Source organism: Erinaceus europaeus, chromosome 10 (genome assembly GCF_950295315.1).
Source record: "Erinaceus europaeus chromosome 10, mEriEur2.1, whole genome shotgun sequence".
NCBI lineage: Eukaryota > Metazoa > Chordata > Mammalia > Eulipotyphla > Erinaceidae > Erinaceus > Erinaceus europaeus.
In genome coordinates this window covers 118,662,484-118,681,296 of record NC_080171.1, presented here as the reverse complement: position 1 = coordinate 118,681,296, position 18,813 = coordinate 118,662,484, and the positions used below count along the sequence as shown (strand labels likewise).

The window sequence follows — 18,813 nt, the reverse complement described above, 5'->3', positions numbered from 1 at the left end:
GTGTGTGTGTTACCAGAATGCTGTTCAGCTTTGGCTAGATGTTGCTGGGGATTTAACTTGGAGTTTGGTGCCCCAGCATGAGTCTTTTTGCATAGCTATATGCTATCTCCTCAGCCCTACATATCTGACATTTTCAATACGGTTTATCCCATTAGGCATTAGGCTTGTATTGTCAGCGCCACTCAGAGTAGCTGAGTATTTTGGCTAACTGTTACTACTACTCGAAATAAAAACCTTTTGTCAGAATGTACTTCTTTCCTTCATGGAAAAAAAAAAAAAGAACATGGGGAGTCAGGCGGGAGTGCTGCGGGTTAAGTGCATGTGGCACAAACAGTTTAGGATCCTGGTTCGAGCCCCCAGCTCCCCACCTGCAGGGGGTTGCTTCACAAGTGGTGAAGCGGATCTGCAGGTGTCTGTCTACCTCTCTTCCTCTCTGTCTCCCCCCTCTCTCTCAGTTTCTGTCTCTATACAAAAACAAGTAAATAAATAAATTTTTTTTTTTAATTTAGAAAAAAGAAAACATGGCATGAAAAAATGTTAACTAAACAATGTGCTGGTGACATAGTCTATTTCCATCTTTGGTTTAAGCTTCGTATTTCATCATGGATTAGTAATAAACAATTTGCGATCTGGCCTCAGTTGATGGACCACACTGAGTAACAGTTTTATGTCACGCATATGAAACATGATATTGTTACAGAAGTGTATGTCCTAGTTAATACAGATCATTTGTGTACAGATGTATGGCATCTTAAAATTTGCGTAATATTTTCCCCAATAAAGAAATTTTTAAAAAGAGAGAAACATATATATATATACACACACACACTCCGTTTTGTTGCCTTTAACAAAAAAATTTGCATAATATTTCATTTTTTCCCCCTAGTTTCTACCCTTTCCCATTCTTACTCCACATTACATTCCTATATGGAAATATCTCTGATAATAATGTTGGCTATAGACAATTGCTGACTACTACCCTGCTGAGGACTAGAGACAAATGATGTCATAAAGCATAATTATGTTGATGAACAAGTGGATAACTTTGTGCCACATAGTAGGCTTCCTGAATTTTCTATTACTTTGTGTTTGCCAAAATAGAGATTCTGTTACAAGTTTTCAGATACTGACTTCATTACTTAACAGTGTCCAGTGAACAAAATTAAAAGTATTTCCTTTCTGACATCCTTTTCCTTCCTGGCCCCCCTCTCTCTCTGCATCAGGATGAATCCTAGACCTCATATTTACAAAGCATGTGTTCTACACTCTGCATCGTCCCCAGCCCCTAACCTTCTTCTTACCTCATGTTGTCTGCCAGTAAACTGACCTACTTAATACGTTGTTGCTGTAACTTTTCCTTACTTCATACTTCAGCTTAAGCAAGAATGTGCTCTATCACAATAAATAGACGAACTAGTTTCAGTTCCTACCATAGAACAGATTTAAAAAAACTTTCAAAAAGACATCACTATGTTTTTACTCACAAATAGTTACTGCGTACATTTCTGTGTTATACACAAAATGACCATGACCAGTATTTTTTCTTATTGTTACAAGAGGAGATTGTATCTGCTGTAAATGTGCTGCTATAGTCTGTGAAGTTCACTCCCTCCATTTTATGGATCAGATCTTTGAAGATGTGGCTGTTGATATATAGGCACATACATGAAATCACAGCAGTTAATGATGATGGGTCAAGGAATCCAAAGGACAGTATGTCGACATATACCACAAATTTTTATTTTAAAAATGCTAATACTTTACAAGTGAGGAGAACTATCACTTTAGGAAATTCTAAAGAAAACCTTTTTCCTTAGAAGTATAAAAATTATAGTGAAGAATTTATACAGGGTGTTAATAAGAATGTCAATACATATCAACATATTTGATCGTTAGGATTTTAGACTTGATAGAACGTTTCAGGGTTTGCATGTTGGTATGTTACAAATTAAAAATGTCTTGATTTAACATGTAAAGAGTATTTTTATCTTCTTGCTTTGCAAATAGCATTTTAAAATCACTTTATTGTATATACATTCTATAAGTAACAGATAGGAAAATCATAATTTACAACCCAAGAACCTTCTTTTCCTTCTACTTTTTTTGTTTAATGATATTAACTCCTACGTGGTCTTGTTTTTAATATTGTTATTAAAGAAATGTCGCATTACAAGACTGTTGTTTTGCAGAGAGGGACATTTTCACTTCTCTCAGAATACCGCCACCACCAAAGTACCATCTATTATTTAAAGGGGAGGGAGAAGTGTGCGGACAGACAGACTAAACCGAAGCATCATCCAGGCACATGGAATGCCGAGGATTAAACTCAGGACCTCATGCTTGAAAGGCGAACGACCCATTCACTGTGCTATCCCCTGGCACAGAAACATTATTTTCTGTGACCAGAACTGTTTATAACCACTTTGGTTAAAGCTTTCTGAAGCTGTTGAATAGCAACAAGTACTGTGTTCGGTGTTTAGCACCCTTTCTGCTTCTGTGTTCTGTGAGAGGAAATAAACAGACACTCAAATGTGCATTATGTGCAGAAGGTTGGGCATACAGCTTGAAAAAGGGAGTAAACTCTTTATTTTCCATGAGCAATTCAAGATTTGTTGTGTGTTGAATCTCCCACACATTTGTTGTGTTTTTCTCCTCTCCTCTGTGACATACATGGTACACTTTACAAGAGTTCCAAATCTTAACTTTTCAAGCTATTTTCTAAATATCACCAGTCACTTCTAACTAAGTTTTGCATATTAAAAAAAACACTGCGGGGCGGGGGTAGATAGCACAGTGGTTATGCAAAGAGACTGCCATGCCTAAGGCTCGGCTCCGACCTCCCAGGTTCAATCCCCCGCACCACCATAAGCCAGAGCTGAGCAGTGCTTTGGTGTTTCTCTTTGTCTTTCTCTCTCTACATCTCTCTCAAAAATAAATAAAATACTAAAATTAAAAAAATAATAATAAAACACTGCAGTACTTTTATTTGAAAATCTGTACTTTTCTTTTAAATTTTTTATTTATAAAAAGGAAACATTGACTAAACCATAGGATAAGAGGGGTACAACTTTACACAATTCCCACCACCAGAACTCTGTATCCCATCCCCTCTCCTGATAGCTTTTCTATTGTTTAACCCTCTGGGAGCATGGACCCAGGGTCATAGTGAGATGCAGAAGGTGGAAGGTCTGGCTTCTGTAATTGCTTCCTCGCTGAACATGGGCGTTGACAGGTCATACTCTCAGCCTGTCTCTCTCTTTTCCTAGTGGAGAAGGGCTCTGGGGAAGCAGAGCTCCAGGACACATTGGTGGGGTTGTCTGTCCAGGGAAGTCTAGTTGGCATCCTGCTAGCATCTGGAACCTGGTGGCTGAAAGAGAGTTGATATACAAAGCCAAACAAATTGTTGACCAATCATGGACCTAAAGGCTGGAATAGTGCAGATGAAGAGTTGGGGTGGGGCGGGCGTGTCTCCGTTTTTTTTTTGTAGGCATATTTTAGTTATATTCCAAAGGGCCTGTGGCTATACTAGTGTCTGTTTGTTTGTTTTTGCCTGAGCCTGAAATCTGATATGCAGACAGATCCTAATTATTGTCTGGGGGGATGATGTCATGGCTGGAAGGACCAGAAAGCTGGATCAGGGAAGAGAGTAGCTCCCAAATCTGGGAAAGGTGTATAAATATTGTTGACTGTAAACCCCATCGATTTGATGTGATCTGGGGCCCATATTCAGCTTACGAGCCTGTGTGACCTCTGCATCCCTCTAGATCTGAGTTCACATTCTGTGGTCATAAGTGAAAATCTATACTTTTAAACCAGTGCAGATTTCAGCATGAGTTTTCTGTGGACGAAGTATCAATCTAGTTCTAAAGCTTAAGAATTTGTCATTCATGGAGTGTCATTTAAAGATGTATTTATTTTAAAGTTTTATTTGTTCATAAGAGAGAGAGAAACAGAAGCCAGGCCCCTGCTCAGCTCCAGTATCGGCTGATGCTGGAAATGGCCCTCCGGCCCTCCGGCTCTCTGGAGCCCCAGGCTGAGCATCTCATGTTCAGCCCCGATGCTTTCTCCCTGTTCTCGGTCTTTTCCTTAGATGTTTTTAAAGAAAAAATATTTGTCAGATTATGGTCAGTGGAGAAAAGGAGAAAGATGATGATATCTGAATTATCACATACTGTAAATACTCACTACTCAGTGTCTGTGAAAATTCGGTAATTCATTCTGTATTTTGTATGTGATAATATTGCAGGTAATAATTGATGGGAGGTTATGATTTGCAACTGAGATGCTCTTTGGTTATCTTCAAATGAATTTGTTATACAAATTCAAATTTTGTTACCAAATAATAGACTGCTGAGTTCATCTCTTTGAGGTTCATTTAGGTGATAGTAGTCAAGGAATTTCAAATGCATTCGCCCAAAATACCACAGTGGGGTTTGTTTGTTCGTTTGTTTTTAAAAAAATGTTAACTTGATGTTTTTCCTTTAAAAACTGTAAATCTCTTCCAGTGCCTAGCAACTTAAAGTGAGTCTGTCACATAATTAACAGTAACTGATATTGCTGAATACTTAAGATGATATATAAAGTTGTGTAAAGGGTACTTCTGGGCAGAACCCTGAAAAAATACTTACTTTAAAATATCTAATATATGCATGCATTTCAATTGAGTTCAGCCTTATCTATATTGGCCTGTCTATAGAGAACTGTTTGATCTAATCATAGTTAAAAGGACCTCCATGTAACGTGTGTTTGTGATGGAATAGCTGAGACTGGGTGATTTTTGTCAGTTTCCTTTAGTGACATCAAAATTTTTGTAGTGATACCAGGTCTATTTTTCAAAGGAAAAAAATTGTAACTTGATAATTGAACTAATAAAAGTGCTGTGGTACTTGATTTTACTTGCTAAGTAGATTTTGCTTTTAGATGTAGTACTTTTAAATGGTGGTTATATTTTCGTCTGTCTGAACTCATCCTTCAACTTTTAGCTGTAATTCTCTTTAACTGTTGGGTTGTGAGAAAAGTCATGACACATTTTTGCACAGAAAAACATACTGTATTGTCTAAAAAGTCATCACATACTTTTATTTTTTATCACATACAAAAATTTTTATCGGGAGTCGGGCTGTAGCGTAGCGGGTTAAGCGCAGGTGGCGCGAAGCACAAGGACCGGCATAAGGATCCCGGTTCGAACCCCGGCTCCCCACCTGCAGGGGAGTCGCTTCACAGGTGGTGAAGCAGGTCTGCAGGTGTCTGTCTTTCTCTCCTCCTCTCTGTCTTCCCCTCCTCTCTCCATTTCTCTCTGTCCTATCCAACAACGACAACAACAATAATAACTACAACAAGAAAACAACAAGGGCAACAAAAGAGAATAAATAAAATAAATATTAAAAAAAAACTTTTATCACATGCAAAAATGCATCACGGCTATTCAAACAACCCAATATATATCTGTATAGAAATACAGTTATAATATGTTCTCTCTGACATAGTAGTTTTCAAATGTCTGAATGACTTTTTTCTCATAGAGTAGAAATAAAATATTTAACATTAAGGAAAATCAGTTTTGGGGCCAGGTGGTGACACACTTGGCTGAGCACACAGGTTACAGTGCACATGGACCCAGGTTTGATCCCCTCGGTCCCACCTGCAGGGGGAAGCTTTGTGAGTGGTGAAGCAGAACTGCAGGTGTCTCTCTGTCTCTCTCCCTCTCTATCTCCCCTGCCCCCTGGATTTTTTACTGTCTTTATCCAATAAATAAGTAAATATAATAATAAAAACTAAGTTAGAAAACTCACTTTTAGAAATAGATATGTGGGCCAACAAAATTGCTTCCCAGGGTAGTGTGCGCCTGTCAGACGGACAGCCAAATAAATCCACGCCTGGCCCTGTCAGACGGACAGCCCAAATAGATCCATGCCTGGCCCTGTCAGACGGACAGCCCAAATAGATCCACGCCTAGCCCTGTCAGACGGACAGCCCAAATAGATCCACGCCTGGCCCTGTCAGACGGACAGCCCAAATAGATCCACGCCTGGCCCTGTCAGACGGACAGCCCAAATAGATCCACGCCTGGCCCCCAGCGACTGGAGGATACTTCCGTGCATCGCTCTGTTTATCTCTTTCTCTCGATTTTTTTTTTCCTTCGGTTACATATATGTTTTATGGTAGAGCAGTGAAGCCAGGCTAATGCCTAAAAAGCCAGAGAGATATAAAAGAAACTCAGGCATAAAAGAATTATAAAAAGAGATCTAAAAGAAACTATACAAAACAATACAAATTTTAGCTTCCCTTTCTCTAAACTACATTTCAATTACTTTAGGAATATAGAAACTATAAAGATTTTTTTTTTCCCCTCCAGGGTTATTGCTGGGCTCGGTGCCTGCACCATGAATCCACCGCTCCTGGAGGCCATTTTTCCCCCTTTTTGTTGCCCTAGTTGTTGCAGCCTCGTTGTGGTTATTATTGCCATTGTTGACGTTGCTTTGTTGTTGGATAGGACAGAGAGAAATGGAGAGAGGAGGGGAAGACAGAGAGGAGGAGAGAAAGATAGACACCTGCAGACCTGCTTCACCGCTCGTGAAGCGACTCCCCTGCAGGTGGGGAGCCGGGGGCTCGAACTGGGATCCTTACGCCGGTCCCTGCGCTTTGCGCCACGTGCGCTTAACCCCACTGCGCCACCGCCTGACTCCCAATTTGTTTCTTAAAACAAATCTAATATTACTGTTTTAGGCTGGCTAGCATGAATGAGTTATGTAATTTTTAAATATATTAGCTATGGATAGTGACCTCTTGCAGATCAAAGGAATCACCCAACGTAGACTTAAGAGAGCCTCGTAGCAAGTGTGAAGCACTCGATTGAAGCCTCAGAGAACCCCTGAAACTCAGAGAAATCTTTTCCAGGGAACAGTCCCAGAAGAAGAATGAAATTAGTGAGAACCACAAATCATTCACAGTGAACAGATCTCGGGAAGAACCCTATTATAGAGACTTCACAAAGTTGCTGAAAAATGAATTTTCCCCTTTGCCAATATGAAAGCAAATCCACAGATTGGAGGAAAACCAATTGAATGAAAGATGAAAAGGGGGAGTCGGGCAGTAGTGCAGCAGGTTAAGCACAAGTGGCGCAAAGTGCAAGGACTGGTGTGAGGATCCCGGTTCAAGCCCCCGGCTCCCCACCTGCAGGGGAGTCGCTCCATAAGCAGTGAAGCAAGTCTGCAGGTGTCTTTCTCTCTCTCTCTGTCTTTCCCTCCTCTCTCCATTTCTCTTTGTCCTATCTAACAATGACAACATCAATAACAACAATAATAACTACAACAACAATAAAAAACAAGGGCAACAAAAGGGAAAATAAATATTAAAAAAAAAAAAAAGATGAGAAGGGCCAAGATGAAAAAACAAAATCAGGGAGTTGGGCAGTAGCACATCGGGTTAAGTGCACGTGGCACAAAGCTCAAGGACCAGCATAAGGATCTCGGTTCGAGCCCCCGGCTCCTCACCTGCAGGGGAGTCACTTCACAGGTGGTGAAGCAGGTCTGTAGGTGTCTGTCTCTCCCCCTCTCTGTCTTCCCCTCCTCTCTCCATTTCTCTCTGTCCTATCCAACAACAGTGGCATCAGTAACAGCAACAATAATAACTACAACAATAAAAACAACAAGGGCAACAAAAGGGAATAAATAAATATTAACAAAAAACAAAATCACTGGTCTTGGAGATTACAATTCGTATTAGAAAGCAAAAGGGTTAGTTCTCTGTTTTTGGAGACCCCTCGAGGGCAATCTATCCACTAATCATAACAGCCAAGGGCTAAACAAGAGGAAAAATTAGATGAGAAAACCTTTAGGATTTAATGTATTTATCACTACTAAAAATAATATAGGCTAAAGGGTAAGCTGACCATTGCTGAAGAGCAAATGTGAGATCTAAAAGAAGGGCAGCATATAACATTTCCAGGAAAGAATTTTGAAATACAAGGAAAATGACAACTAAGAAGGGACAATAAGCACCCAGGACATAGATCACTCATCCTACAGAAAGAACAGATATTGGGGGGAAAGATGTTTCTTTCTTTCTTTTTTTTTTAAGATTTTATTCATTAATGAGAAAGATAAGAGGAGAGAGAAAGAACCAGACATCACTCTGGCACATGTGCTGCCGGGAATCAAACTCAGGACCTCATGCTTGAGAGTCCAAAGCTTTATCGCTGCACCACCTCCCGGACCACGAAAGATGTTTCTAACTGATAAAAAGCTTGAGCTTTCAGATGCAGTGAGGAATTGAAAACACAACAGGAAAGGGGGCCAAGAAGTAGCTCTGCCCAGTGGAGCACAGTCTGCCACGTGCAGGCGTCCAGCTGGAGTCTGGCACTGGCAGAAGCTCCGTGAATGCACAAGCAGTGCCGTAGTGTGTCTCCTTTCTCTGGAGTGTCTTTTCTCTGTCTCTGTCGGAAATTAAGTGGAAATTATGGATATAATGGAATCATACATGTGCAAGACCCCAGTGCAAAAAAAAAAAACAAAAACAGCACAACTCCCAAGAATACTTTTAGCCCTCTAAGATCCTAGGATCGGGGAAAACCTGTTACCTACAAGAGGAAAAGAATAGTATTAGAAGACAGTTTACAATTATTACTAGTTATCATTACATTTCATGAAAAAAAATCATTTCTAGCCCAGAATTCCATTTACAGCGTACAGTCACTCCAACCTAGAAGCTAAAGAAAAACATTATTGTGTATCCATTCTATTCTGATTCCTCAAAAAAAAAAAAAATGTCAAATACATAGTGCATCAGGTTAAGCGCACGTGGCACCAAGCGCAAGGACCGGCATAAGGATCCCGGTTCCAGCCCCCACCTTCCCACCTGCAGGGGAGTCGCTTCACAGGCGGTGAAGCAGGTCTGCAGGTGTCTGTCTTTCTCTTCCCCCTCTCTGTCTTCTCCTCCTCTCTCCTCCATTTCTCTCTGTCCTATCCAACAACGACGACATCAATAACAACGACAATAACTACAACAACAATAAAAACCAAGGGCAACAAAAGGGAAAATAAATAAATGTAAAAAAAAAAAAGATGGTAGTCCATTTAGAGAAGGAATGGTTTATGAAATAGTCCACAGATACATTTCATTTTGGAAATTGAATTGAAAAATACCTACCGGGTTTTAGGTTGCAGTGTAGATTGGTTGTAATGCCACAGAGGTGGGAGACAAAGACGTTAAAGCCACAAGAAGGAGCAGTTGCGGAAGGGCTAGGAATCAGCACGTGGCACAAAGCGCGAGGATCCCAGTTGGAGCCCCTGGCTCCCCACCTGCAGAGGGGTTGCTTCACAATTGGGGAGACAGTTCTGCAGGTGTCTGTCTTTCTCTCCCCTCCCTCCCCCCTTTTTAAAATTTTTTGCCTCCAGGGTTATCACTGGGGCTCTGTGCCTGCACCACAAATCCACTGCTCCTGGAGGCCATTCTTTTCCATTTTGTTGCCCTTATTTTTGTTGTTGATGTTTTTATTGCTGGATAGGACAGAGAGAAATCCAGAGAGGAGGGAAAGACAGAGAGGGAGAAAGATAGATACCTGCAGACCTGCTTCACTGCTTGTGAAGCGACCCCCCCGTACAGGTGGGGAGCCAGGGGCTCAAACCAGGATCCTTGGGTGGGTTCTTGCACTTTGTGCCATGTGCACTTACCCCACTGCACTACTTACTGCCTGGGGCCCTTCTCTCCCCGCTTTCTATCTTCCCCTCTCCTTTCAATTTTTCTCAGTCCTATCCAATTAAAAAAAAAAAAAAAGCCCGGCAGGAGCCATGGATTTGTAGTGCAGGCTCACCAAGCGATAACCCTGGCGGGGGAGGGGGGGGGGGACCTGGCTGAAATCTTACCCATGTGTCAACAGCTGCACTGTTAGCCATTAGCCCGCTCCCAATACAGTGAAACAATAAATAAATATTACAAATCCAAGGGGGGAAAGTAGTTGCAGGATGTCCCAGGTAGGCAGTTGAATCTCAGGAAAAACGGGGTTGGACTTGGCTTCAAGTTTTCTGTTCATGTTGTGGAGCAAGGCTCTCACATAGACAGTTTGCCACTCCCGCTCCTCCTTTTTCAAGAGCCACAGTGGGAGAGACAGCAGGGCACCAGAACATCTCCCAGTGCCAGCGGCACCCCCAGCTGGTTCCTGACCTGTGCACATGACCAAGCACACACCTGCTGGCCAGCTATCTCTACCTCCCCTTGACCCTAAGTTGAGGATCATGATCTATTTAATTTTTTCAGCCTCTCTTTCTGAAACATATAAGATGTTAGTAGTTTTTTCCTTAAAAAAAAAAAAGTGTAGTCATTAAAGTGTAATTCAGGCCATCTAAACATCAGCATCTGCATATGAACTCTGATTGTTTAGTGGAAGATATGCTTGGTATTTTGGAGAGAGTTTGAAGAAGGTGTTTACTTTTACGCTGTCTTCCCCTACATTGGTCACATTGCTTGCTGCTACTTGGATGGACCATAAGAAAAGAGGTGGAAATTTATGGTAACTTCAGTAGGGAAAGTCAAGTATAAGCATGATAGTCGTCTAGGGCAACATTGAGCTGCTCTCTAAATAGCAGTAGTGTTAGATATTTAAGTGCTTTAAATTTATTAAGCTCCATTTAATTATTTAACATTCTTTTCATGAAGAATAAAGTAGTTTATTGAAAAGTTTGCTATTTTAATAATTGCTTAACTGGTATGTTTTCACTTTTCCTTCCTAGTTTTCCAAATTAAATTGTGGATATAATAAACACTGAAAAAATGTACAAAAGCGGGGCTGGGAGGTAGTGCAGCACGTTAAGCACACATGGTATGAAGCACAAGGACCGGCTTAAGGGTCCCAATTCCAGCCCTCAGCCCCCACCTGCAGAGGAGTCGCTTCACAGGCGGTGAAGCAGGTCTGCAGGTGTCTGTCTTTCTCTCTCCCTCTCTGTCTTCTCCTCCTCTTTCCATTTCTCTCTGTCCTATCCAACAACGACAGCAGTAACAACTATAATAACTACAACAACAATAAACAGCAAGGGCAACAGAAGGGGAAAAAATAGCCTCCAGGATCAGTGGATTCATGGTGCAGGCACCAAGCCCCAGCAATAACCCTAGAGGCAAAAAAAAAAGATGGACGGGAGCTCTTAAATGAAATAGAGTGCTGGCAAGATCACTTACCCAAGAGCATATCCACCACCCCCACCCTTTCTCTTCCTTTAGATCTAAAACACTTAACCCTAAGCGTGGAGCTCCAGCAACAGCAAAATAATAATTTAATAAAATTGTTTTAAATATAAATTACAAATTTAGTAGTTAAATGTAGATGTTAAGAGACTAAAATGATTGACACAAAATGGGAAGTAACAGTATTATGGTCATCATGACTATTTGGACTATAGAGATGGAGACCATGTTCAACATGTAAGTCCCAAATGTTTGTTGTTGTCTTTTTTTTAATTATATCTTTATTTACTTACTGGATAGAGATAACCAGAAATTGAAAAGGAAAGGGGTGATAGGAGGAGAGACACCTGCAGTCCTGCTTCACCACTGGCAAAGCTTCCCCCTGCAGGTGGGGCCATGGGCTTGAACCCAGGTCCTTGTGAATTGTAACGTGTGATCAACCAGCTGCGCCACCACCCGCCCCCCCCATGTTCTTTTTTAAATATCATATGGAAGAATGACTATATTATTCCTTGTCGTGCAATGGCACTATGTCAGACCCTACTACATCTTCTCTAGAAATAAGAGCGTGATCTTTCCAGAGCTCTTTCACAGTGCCCAGTATCCCAGGTAGGAATTCCACTTTGCTCCTGGAACTGACTGTGGTGATGTGGTTTAGTAAAGTGCCGTTGCCGGGACCACTTTCTGGCCAGTTGGAGAGCACTGCCAGGTCACTGCTGCCAGTGCTGGGAGCAGAGCACAGAGAGATGGCCCCTAGGCCCCTAGGCACCTATGACTAGACAGCCAGAAATAGCCGAGCTACAGTCCGTTACTAGGGCTCAGCCCCCAGGATACAGTCCCTCACCAGAGGTCATTCCACACTTTGTTTTTGTTTTCTTTAATCGTTTGGACTCAGTTTTTGCACAGCTCCTTGAATTTGACAGCCATTTTTTGTTTGTACTTTATTTTTGAATAGAGAATGAGAGACATAAAGAAACAGGAGGGAGAGGCACCTGTAGCACTGTTCCAGCTCTCGTGACGCTTCCCTCTGCACGTGTGTGTGTGTGTGACGGGGCGTTGCATTTGAGGCCTCTCGCATGGCGGCATGTGCTTCCTAAGCCCACCGCCCGATCCCAGTTCCGTACTCTGACTGTGAACATTCTTTAGAATCAGGGTGACTAACTCTAGAACTCACATTTTTTTCCCTTAAAAAAGGTAAAGATTCCTTCCAAAAAGACTGCAGGGGAAAAGGCCGCAAATGTTTTAGCTAAGAAAAATGTCAACCCAAGGAAAAAAACTTTCTAAAATAATATAATTGAAAAGAATCTGTCAGTGTTTTAGCTATATTTAAACAGTAGTGGGGGGGGGGCTGGGCGGTAGTGCAGCGGGTTAAGCGCAGGTGGCGCAAAGCACAAGGACTGGCGTCAGGATCCCGGTTCGAGCCCCCGGCTCCCCACCTGCAGGAGAGTCGCTTCACAAGAGGTGAATCAGGTCTGCAGGTGTCTATCTTTCTCTCCCCCTGTGTCTTCCCCTCCTCTCTCCATTTCTCTCTGTCTTATCCAACAACAACGTCATCAATAATAACTACAGCAACAATAAAAAACAACAAAGGCAACAAAAGGGAATGAATAAATAAATATTAAAAAAAACAGTAGTGTGTATACAATAACATATCATGTACTTAATGTAGGTTTCAATGTACTTAAAACTATGTAGGAGCTGTGAGCCAGGGGTGGCTATGGAAAAGCATTGCTGTGCATGTGTGAGGCTTGCATCCACTCTTGAAATACGGATAATCTGATCCTGTTATTTCCCTCATTGTACAAAGGATTTATTAATAGCACGTCTAAACTGCAGATAAGAAAGCTAAGAGCAACTGTTTTTTTCAAATTAGGTGTGTAGTGTCAGAATATACTTCATGGGCCAGGCTGTAGCACACCTGGTTAAGTGCTCATATTACCGCGTCCAAGGACCTGGGTGTAAGCCGACACTCCCCACCTGCAGGGTGGTGGGTGTCTCTCTCTCCTTGTCTTCCTGCCCCCTCTCAATTTCTGTCCTATCAAGTATAATAGAGAAAGAAAAAGGGAAAAACAGCTTCCTGGAGCAGTGGACTCATAGTGCTGGCACCAAGTCCCATTAGTAATCTTGGTGGCACTAAGAAAAAAGGTTATATTGGGAGTCGGGCCATAGCTCTGCGGGTTAAGCGCAGGTGGCTCAAAGCACAAGGACCAGCATAAGGATCCCGGTTGGAGCCTTGCAGGGGCGTTGCATAGGTTTGACCTAGGTTTGAGCCCCCAGTCCCCACCTTCAAGTCTTTAGGTTTCTCTCTCCCTCTCCACTCATTCAACTTCTCTCTGTCCTATCAAATAAAATAGAAAGGAAAGAAAGGGATAAGAAAAAATGGTCACTGGGAGTGGTAAGCCTCTGAGATAACCCTGGTAGCAAAAAAGAAAGAAAATCACAAACAACACTTAGCAAAGTTCATTATCCACATAAAGTTCTTCTGAAATATTTGTTTACTGTATATACTATATTTTTCTCTTTTATAGCTTTTTTGACAGTTGTCTTTTAGCCAAAAAACAGATTTTCTTTTTCCCCCCCCTAGATTCTGAAGAACCTCACTCTGTGAATCCTTCCAGTGTTGATGAAAATATTGACTCTGAGACAGAAAAAGACTCCTTCAGCTGCGACAGTAAACAGATCAATCCCAGTAAAGCACCTCTTCCATCTGCCCTTGATGAGTATGAATTCAAAGATGATGATGATGAAGTAGTAAATAAAATGATCGACGACAGGCATATTCTTAGGAAAGAGCTAAGAAAAGAGAATGACTCTGAAGTAGAAAAGAATAATTTATTTGCAAAGAATGAAAAAACTTTCTATGCCAAGTCACTTAAAAGTAAAAAACAGAAACTATCTAGGGTTTTGTATTCAAGTTCTGAAAGTTCAGATGAAGACATTCTTCAAAGCAAAAAGGTTTCTTCTGCCCCATCTTCTGTTCCTGAAACATCAAGTTGTGATGTACAAACCAAAAAGGAATATGGACTTTCAAATGAGAACAAACAGAAAGGCAAAGTTAAAAGAAAGTTAAAGAATCAGGACAAAAATAAAGAGAATCAAGAGCTAAAGCAAGAAAAAGAAGGTAAAGAAAATACCAGAGTAATGGGTCTGACTGTTAATGCAACACTGGAATCTCCAGAAAAAACTAGAGAAGAAGGGAATTTTAGGAAATCTTTTAGCCCAAAGGATGACACTTCATTGCATTTATTTCATATTTCCACAAGCAGATCTCCCAAACATTCTTGTGGACTCAGTGAAAAACAGTCAACACCACTAAAACTTGAACATACGAAAACTTCTTTATCACCAGGAAGTTCTGAAATGTCATTACAACCTGATCTCGTTCGGTATGAGAATACAGAGTCTGAATTCTTGCCAGAAAGTTCAAGTGTCAAATCTTGTAAACATAAGGAAAAAAACAAACATCAGAAAGATTTCCCCTTAGAATTCGGAGAAAAGTCAAGCGCCAAAACAAAAGAGGAAGATTATAGTCCAACACTTGAAAGTTCAGATTATACATTGAAAAAAATGGATAAGGAAGGCAAGACATTAAAAAAGCATAAGTTGAAACATAAGGAGAGGGACAAGGAAAAACATAAAAAAGAGACTGAAGGTGAAAAGGAAAAATATAAAAATAGGGATGGTCCTAAAGAGCTGCAGCGAAGTGTGGAATTTGATAGAGAATTTTGGAAAGAGAATTTCTTTAAAAGTGATGAGACTGAAGACTTGTTTTTGACTATGGAACATGAGTCCCTAATGTTAGAAAAAAAATCAAAGCTGGAGAAAAACATAAAAGATGAAAAGTTAACCAAGGAAAAGCATGTCTCAAAAGACAGAAACTTGAAAGAAGAACGAGAAAAGATTAAAAAGGAGAGTGAGAAATCTTGTAGGGAGGAAAAATTAAAAGATTTTAGAGAAGAAAGGGAGACTATACCCATAGATAAAGAGACAGAATTCAGTTCTTTCAGTACAAATGCCAGTGAGGAGTGTGTAGGTTTACACTCAGTGGAAAAGGAAGCAGAAATTGAGAAACATGTAAAAGAAAGTAAGGAAAAGCCTGAGAAACGATTTCAAAGTAAAGAAAAGGACTTTGATAAAACTGAAAGAAAAAATTCTGAAAAAGAAAAAAAAATAAAACATGACTATAAATCAGAGAAAGACAAGTTTGATCTTAGCGAATGTGTTGATAGATTAAAAGAAAAAGACAGACTTTATTCACATCACACAGAGAAATGCCACAAAGAAGGAGACAAGATAAAGAGTAATACTAAAAAAACGGATGATAGAGACAAAAGTAGAGAAAAAATGGACAGGAAACATGACAAAGAAAGACCTGAGAAGGAAAAACACTTAGTTGAGAGAAAAAAGATACCAGATAATAGTGACTATCCTAAATCAGAAAAAAACAAAAACAAAGAAAAAGACAGGGAGGTAGATAAAAAGGAAAAATCTAGAGAGAAAGAAAGTGTAAGTACAACTAACTCCAGACACTTTCAGGAAGAAAAGAAGTCAAGTGTAACAGACGGCAGTAAAGCACATGACAGAACGTTATCCCTTAAAGACAAAGCAAAAGATGAGCCTTTGAAAACTCCTGATGGAAAAGAAAAAGATAAGAAAGATAAAGATATCGATAGATACAAAGAACGAGACAAACATAAGGATAAAGCTCAACTGAATAGTTTACTCAAATTAAAATCTGAAACAGAGAAGCCTAAGCCTAAGTCGCCAGCCTCAAAAGATAGTCGGCCTAAGGAAAAGAGACTAGTGAATGATGATTTAATGCAGACGAGTTTTGAACGAATGCTAAGCCTTAAAGACCTGGAAATAGAGCAGTGGCACAAGAAACACAAGGAAAAAATTAAACAAAAAGAAAAGGAACGGTTGAAAAATCGGAGTTGTGCAGAAGGTAAAGTAAAAGAGAAAGAAAAAACAAAATATGTACCAGCTGAATCCAAAACTAAAGAGCTTACTAGGTCAAAGAGCTCGGAGCTGACCGACGTGCTTACCAAGGAAAAGCAGCCTAAAGATGCTGCGAGCAGCAGATCACAGTCTGTTGATGCCAAAACTATGAATTTAGGAAAGTCGCCCTTTGCTTCAGATAATTGCTTAAACAGATCTCCTAGATCCGAAAGTGAAAAGCCAGGTCTCAGCTCCAGATCTGTGTCCATGATTTCTGTTGCTAGCTCAGAAGACTCCTGCCATACCGCAGTGACGACCCCCCGGCCTCCCGTTGAATACGATTCTGACTTTATGTTGGAGGGTTCAGATTCCCAGATGTCATTTGCACAGTCACCTTTTTTGTCAAGTGCCAAATCTCCTGCCCTCCATGAAAGGGAATTAGACAACCTGGGCGACCTGCCGGAGCGAATTAGACCACCATATACAAGCAGACTTCCAGCATCCCACCTGCGGTCATCTTCTGTAGAAGATGTCAAACTAATCATAAATGAGGGGAGACCGCCTGTAGAAATTCGAAGGTGTAGCCTGCCATCTGTCATTTGCGAGCATACGAAACAGTCCCAAGCAATAGCAGAAGCAAGCAGCCAAGGTGGCCCAGCTGTGCCAAAGGATACCTGTCCCTCTCCCAAGCCTGATGTGGCCTTCACCGTGCCTGAAAGAGAACATTCAAACGCATCGAACATGAATTCCAGTTTTGCAGCCTCTCCAACTAGATCTGCAAACAGCAAGTCTGTCTCGGTTGATATAAATGCTTTCAAAAGTGCAGCTGCAGGTACATCAGTGGACAGTTCTGAACATTTAGAGTCACGTAACCAGGTTGGTGTGATCCAAAATAAAGCGTGGGAGGTACCTGTTGATAGATTGGAGTCCTTAAGCACCGGTGACTTTATCTGCCCCAATTCCGGTACACATGATCAAGATTCTTCTGTGCAGGGTTTGTGTAATACTGAAAACAAACTAGTGAAAGAACACAGTACTAATTTTCTATCCCTGCCTCCCACTGAACTATCAGGAAACCCTTGTGCTCAGGATCCAACGTCCTTTCTGCCCTCACAGCAACCTTGCTCTTTCCACAGCCAGTCACTTTCAGAAGCTGAGTCTGTTTCTAAACAGACGTCTTTATCATATGTCGCCAATCAAGAGCCAGGTAGTGTACAACAGAAAAGTACAGTCAGAGTGATCAGTTCTGCTTTTGATACCGACCATGACTCTACAAAAGATACAGAGAATACTTTTTTATTAGCAGATGCTCAGAAAACAGATGCTTTTGTCCCAGTGTACTCTGAAAGTGCTGTTCAAGAAACATCACCAACTTTTGAGAAATTGACTCTGTTACCATCAGAAAAGAACTTTAGTGGAAGTGATGCCCCTCCCCAGCTTAATAATGCACATTACACCTTTAGCAAGTTAATGTCTAAGTCTCCCAGTGACCAGGAGGTTGAAAATAGCACTTCTGAGATTTCAGTTATTTCACATGAAAAAGATAAACTAGAGAATTTGAGTTTAACTCACTTGGATGATAAGTGTGATTCTGACTTGTGTGAAATGAATTCGGGGATGCCAAGGGGAAACCTCCCAGAGCAAGATAATTTAAAACACTGTCCTGAAAGTGAAAAGTGTTTGCTTTCCATTGAAGACGAAGAGTCACAGCAGAGTTCTTTATCGAGTCTAGATAACCACCCGCAGCAGTCGGAAATGCACAAGTGCGGCCAGTCAGTCAAAGTAGAATTAGAAGAAAACCCTGATGATGATAAGAATGAAAACCACATCCCTCAAAGGATGACAAGAAACAAAACAAATGCAACGGCAAATCAAAGCAAACAGATGATTGCAGGCTGTGCACTATTGCCGGAAAAAGATCATGAATCCTCTTCTCCTAGAGGGAGGATAAGGCTAACTGAAGAAGACGACCCTCAGATCCACCACCCGCGGAAAAGGAAAGTGTCCCGTGTGCCTCAACCCGTCCAAGTGAGTCCCTCGTTATTGCAAGCGAAAGAGAGAACGCAGCAGTCTCTGGCGGCCGTGGTAGACGCTCTGAAACTAGATGAGATCCAGCCATACAGTTCAGAGAGAGCAAATCCTTATTTTGAATATTTACACATACGGAAAAAAATTGAAGAAAAGCGCAAACTGTTGTGTAGTGTTATTCCTCAGGCTCCTCAGTATTATGATGAATACGTGACCTTCAATGGATCTTACCTCCTGGATGGCAACCCCTTAAGCAAGATTTGCATTCCCACAGTAAGTGGTATTCCTTCATACATGCCTGTGATGTCATCCAGTAGAAACAGAATACAATGTAATGTCACACACGCAGTTTTTAGCTGTCTACTAGCCATATTGTTAAAAAGTAAAAAGAAACCGATAAATGAAATTGAATATTTAGCCTACTCAGGGTACTCTTTCAAAATATAGTCAGCATAGAAAAACTAGAGAGAGGGAGTCGGGCTGTAGCGCAGCGGGTTAAGCGCAGGTGGCGCAAAGCACAAGGACCGGCATAAGGATCCCGGTTCGAACCCCGGCTCCCCACCTGTAGGGGAGTCACTTCACAGGCGGTGAAGCCGGTCTGCAGGTGTCTGTCTTTCTCTCCTCCTCTCTGTCTTCCCCTCCTCTCTCCATTTCTCTCTGTCCTATCCAACA

The 18,813-nt window shown here is 41.2% G+C and overlaps 1 protein-coding gene across 7 annotated transcripts in view; it reads left to right on the top strand.

The window, feature by feature from the left end:
- The window catches only part of ANKRD12 (ankyrin repeat domain 12), a 99,989-nt gene that overhangs the window by 62,731 nt on the left and 18,445 nt on the right, over positions 1-18,813 (top strand). For 5 of the 7 annotated variants that reach the window (XM_060200676.1, XM_060200677.1, XM_060200673.1 and 2 more), the window contains one exon: positions 13,760-18,414. The exons of 1 other annotated variant lie outside the window; for it this stretch is intronic. In XM_060200676.1, the coding sequence (XP_060056659.1) occupies positions 13,760-18,414 (4,655 nt within the window). Of the gene's footprint in view, positions 1-13,759; positions 18,415-18,813 lie in introns of those variants that run through there. One more of the 7 variants, XR_009552154.1, reaches the window with a different exon arrangement.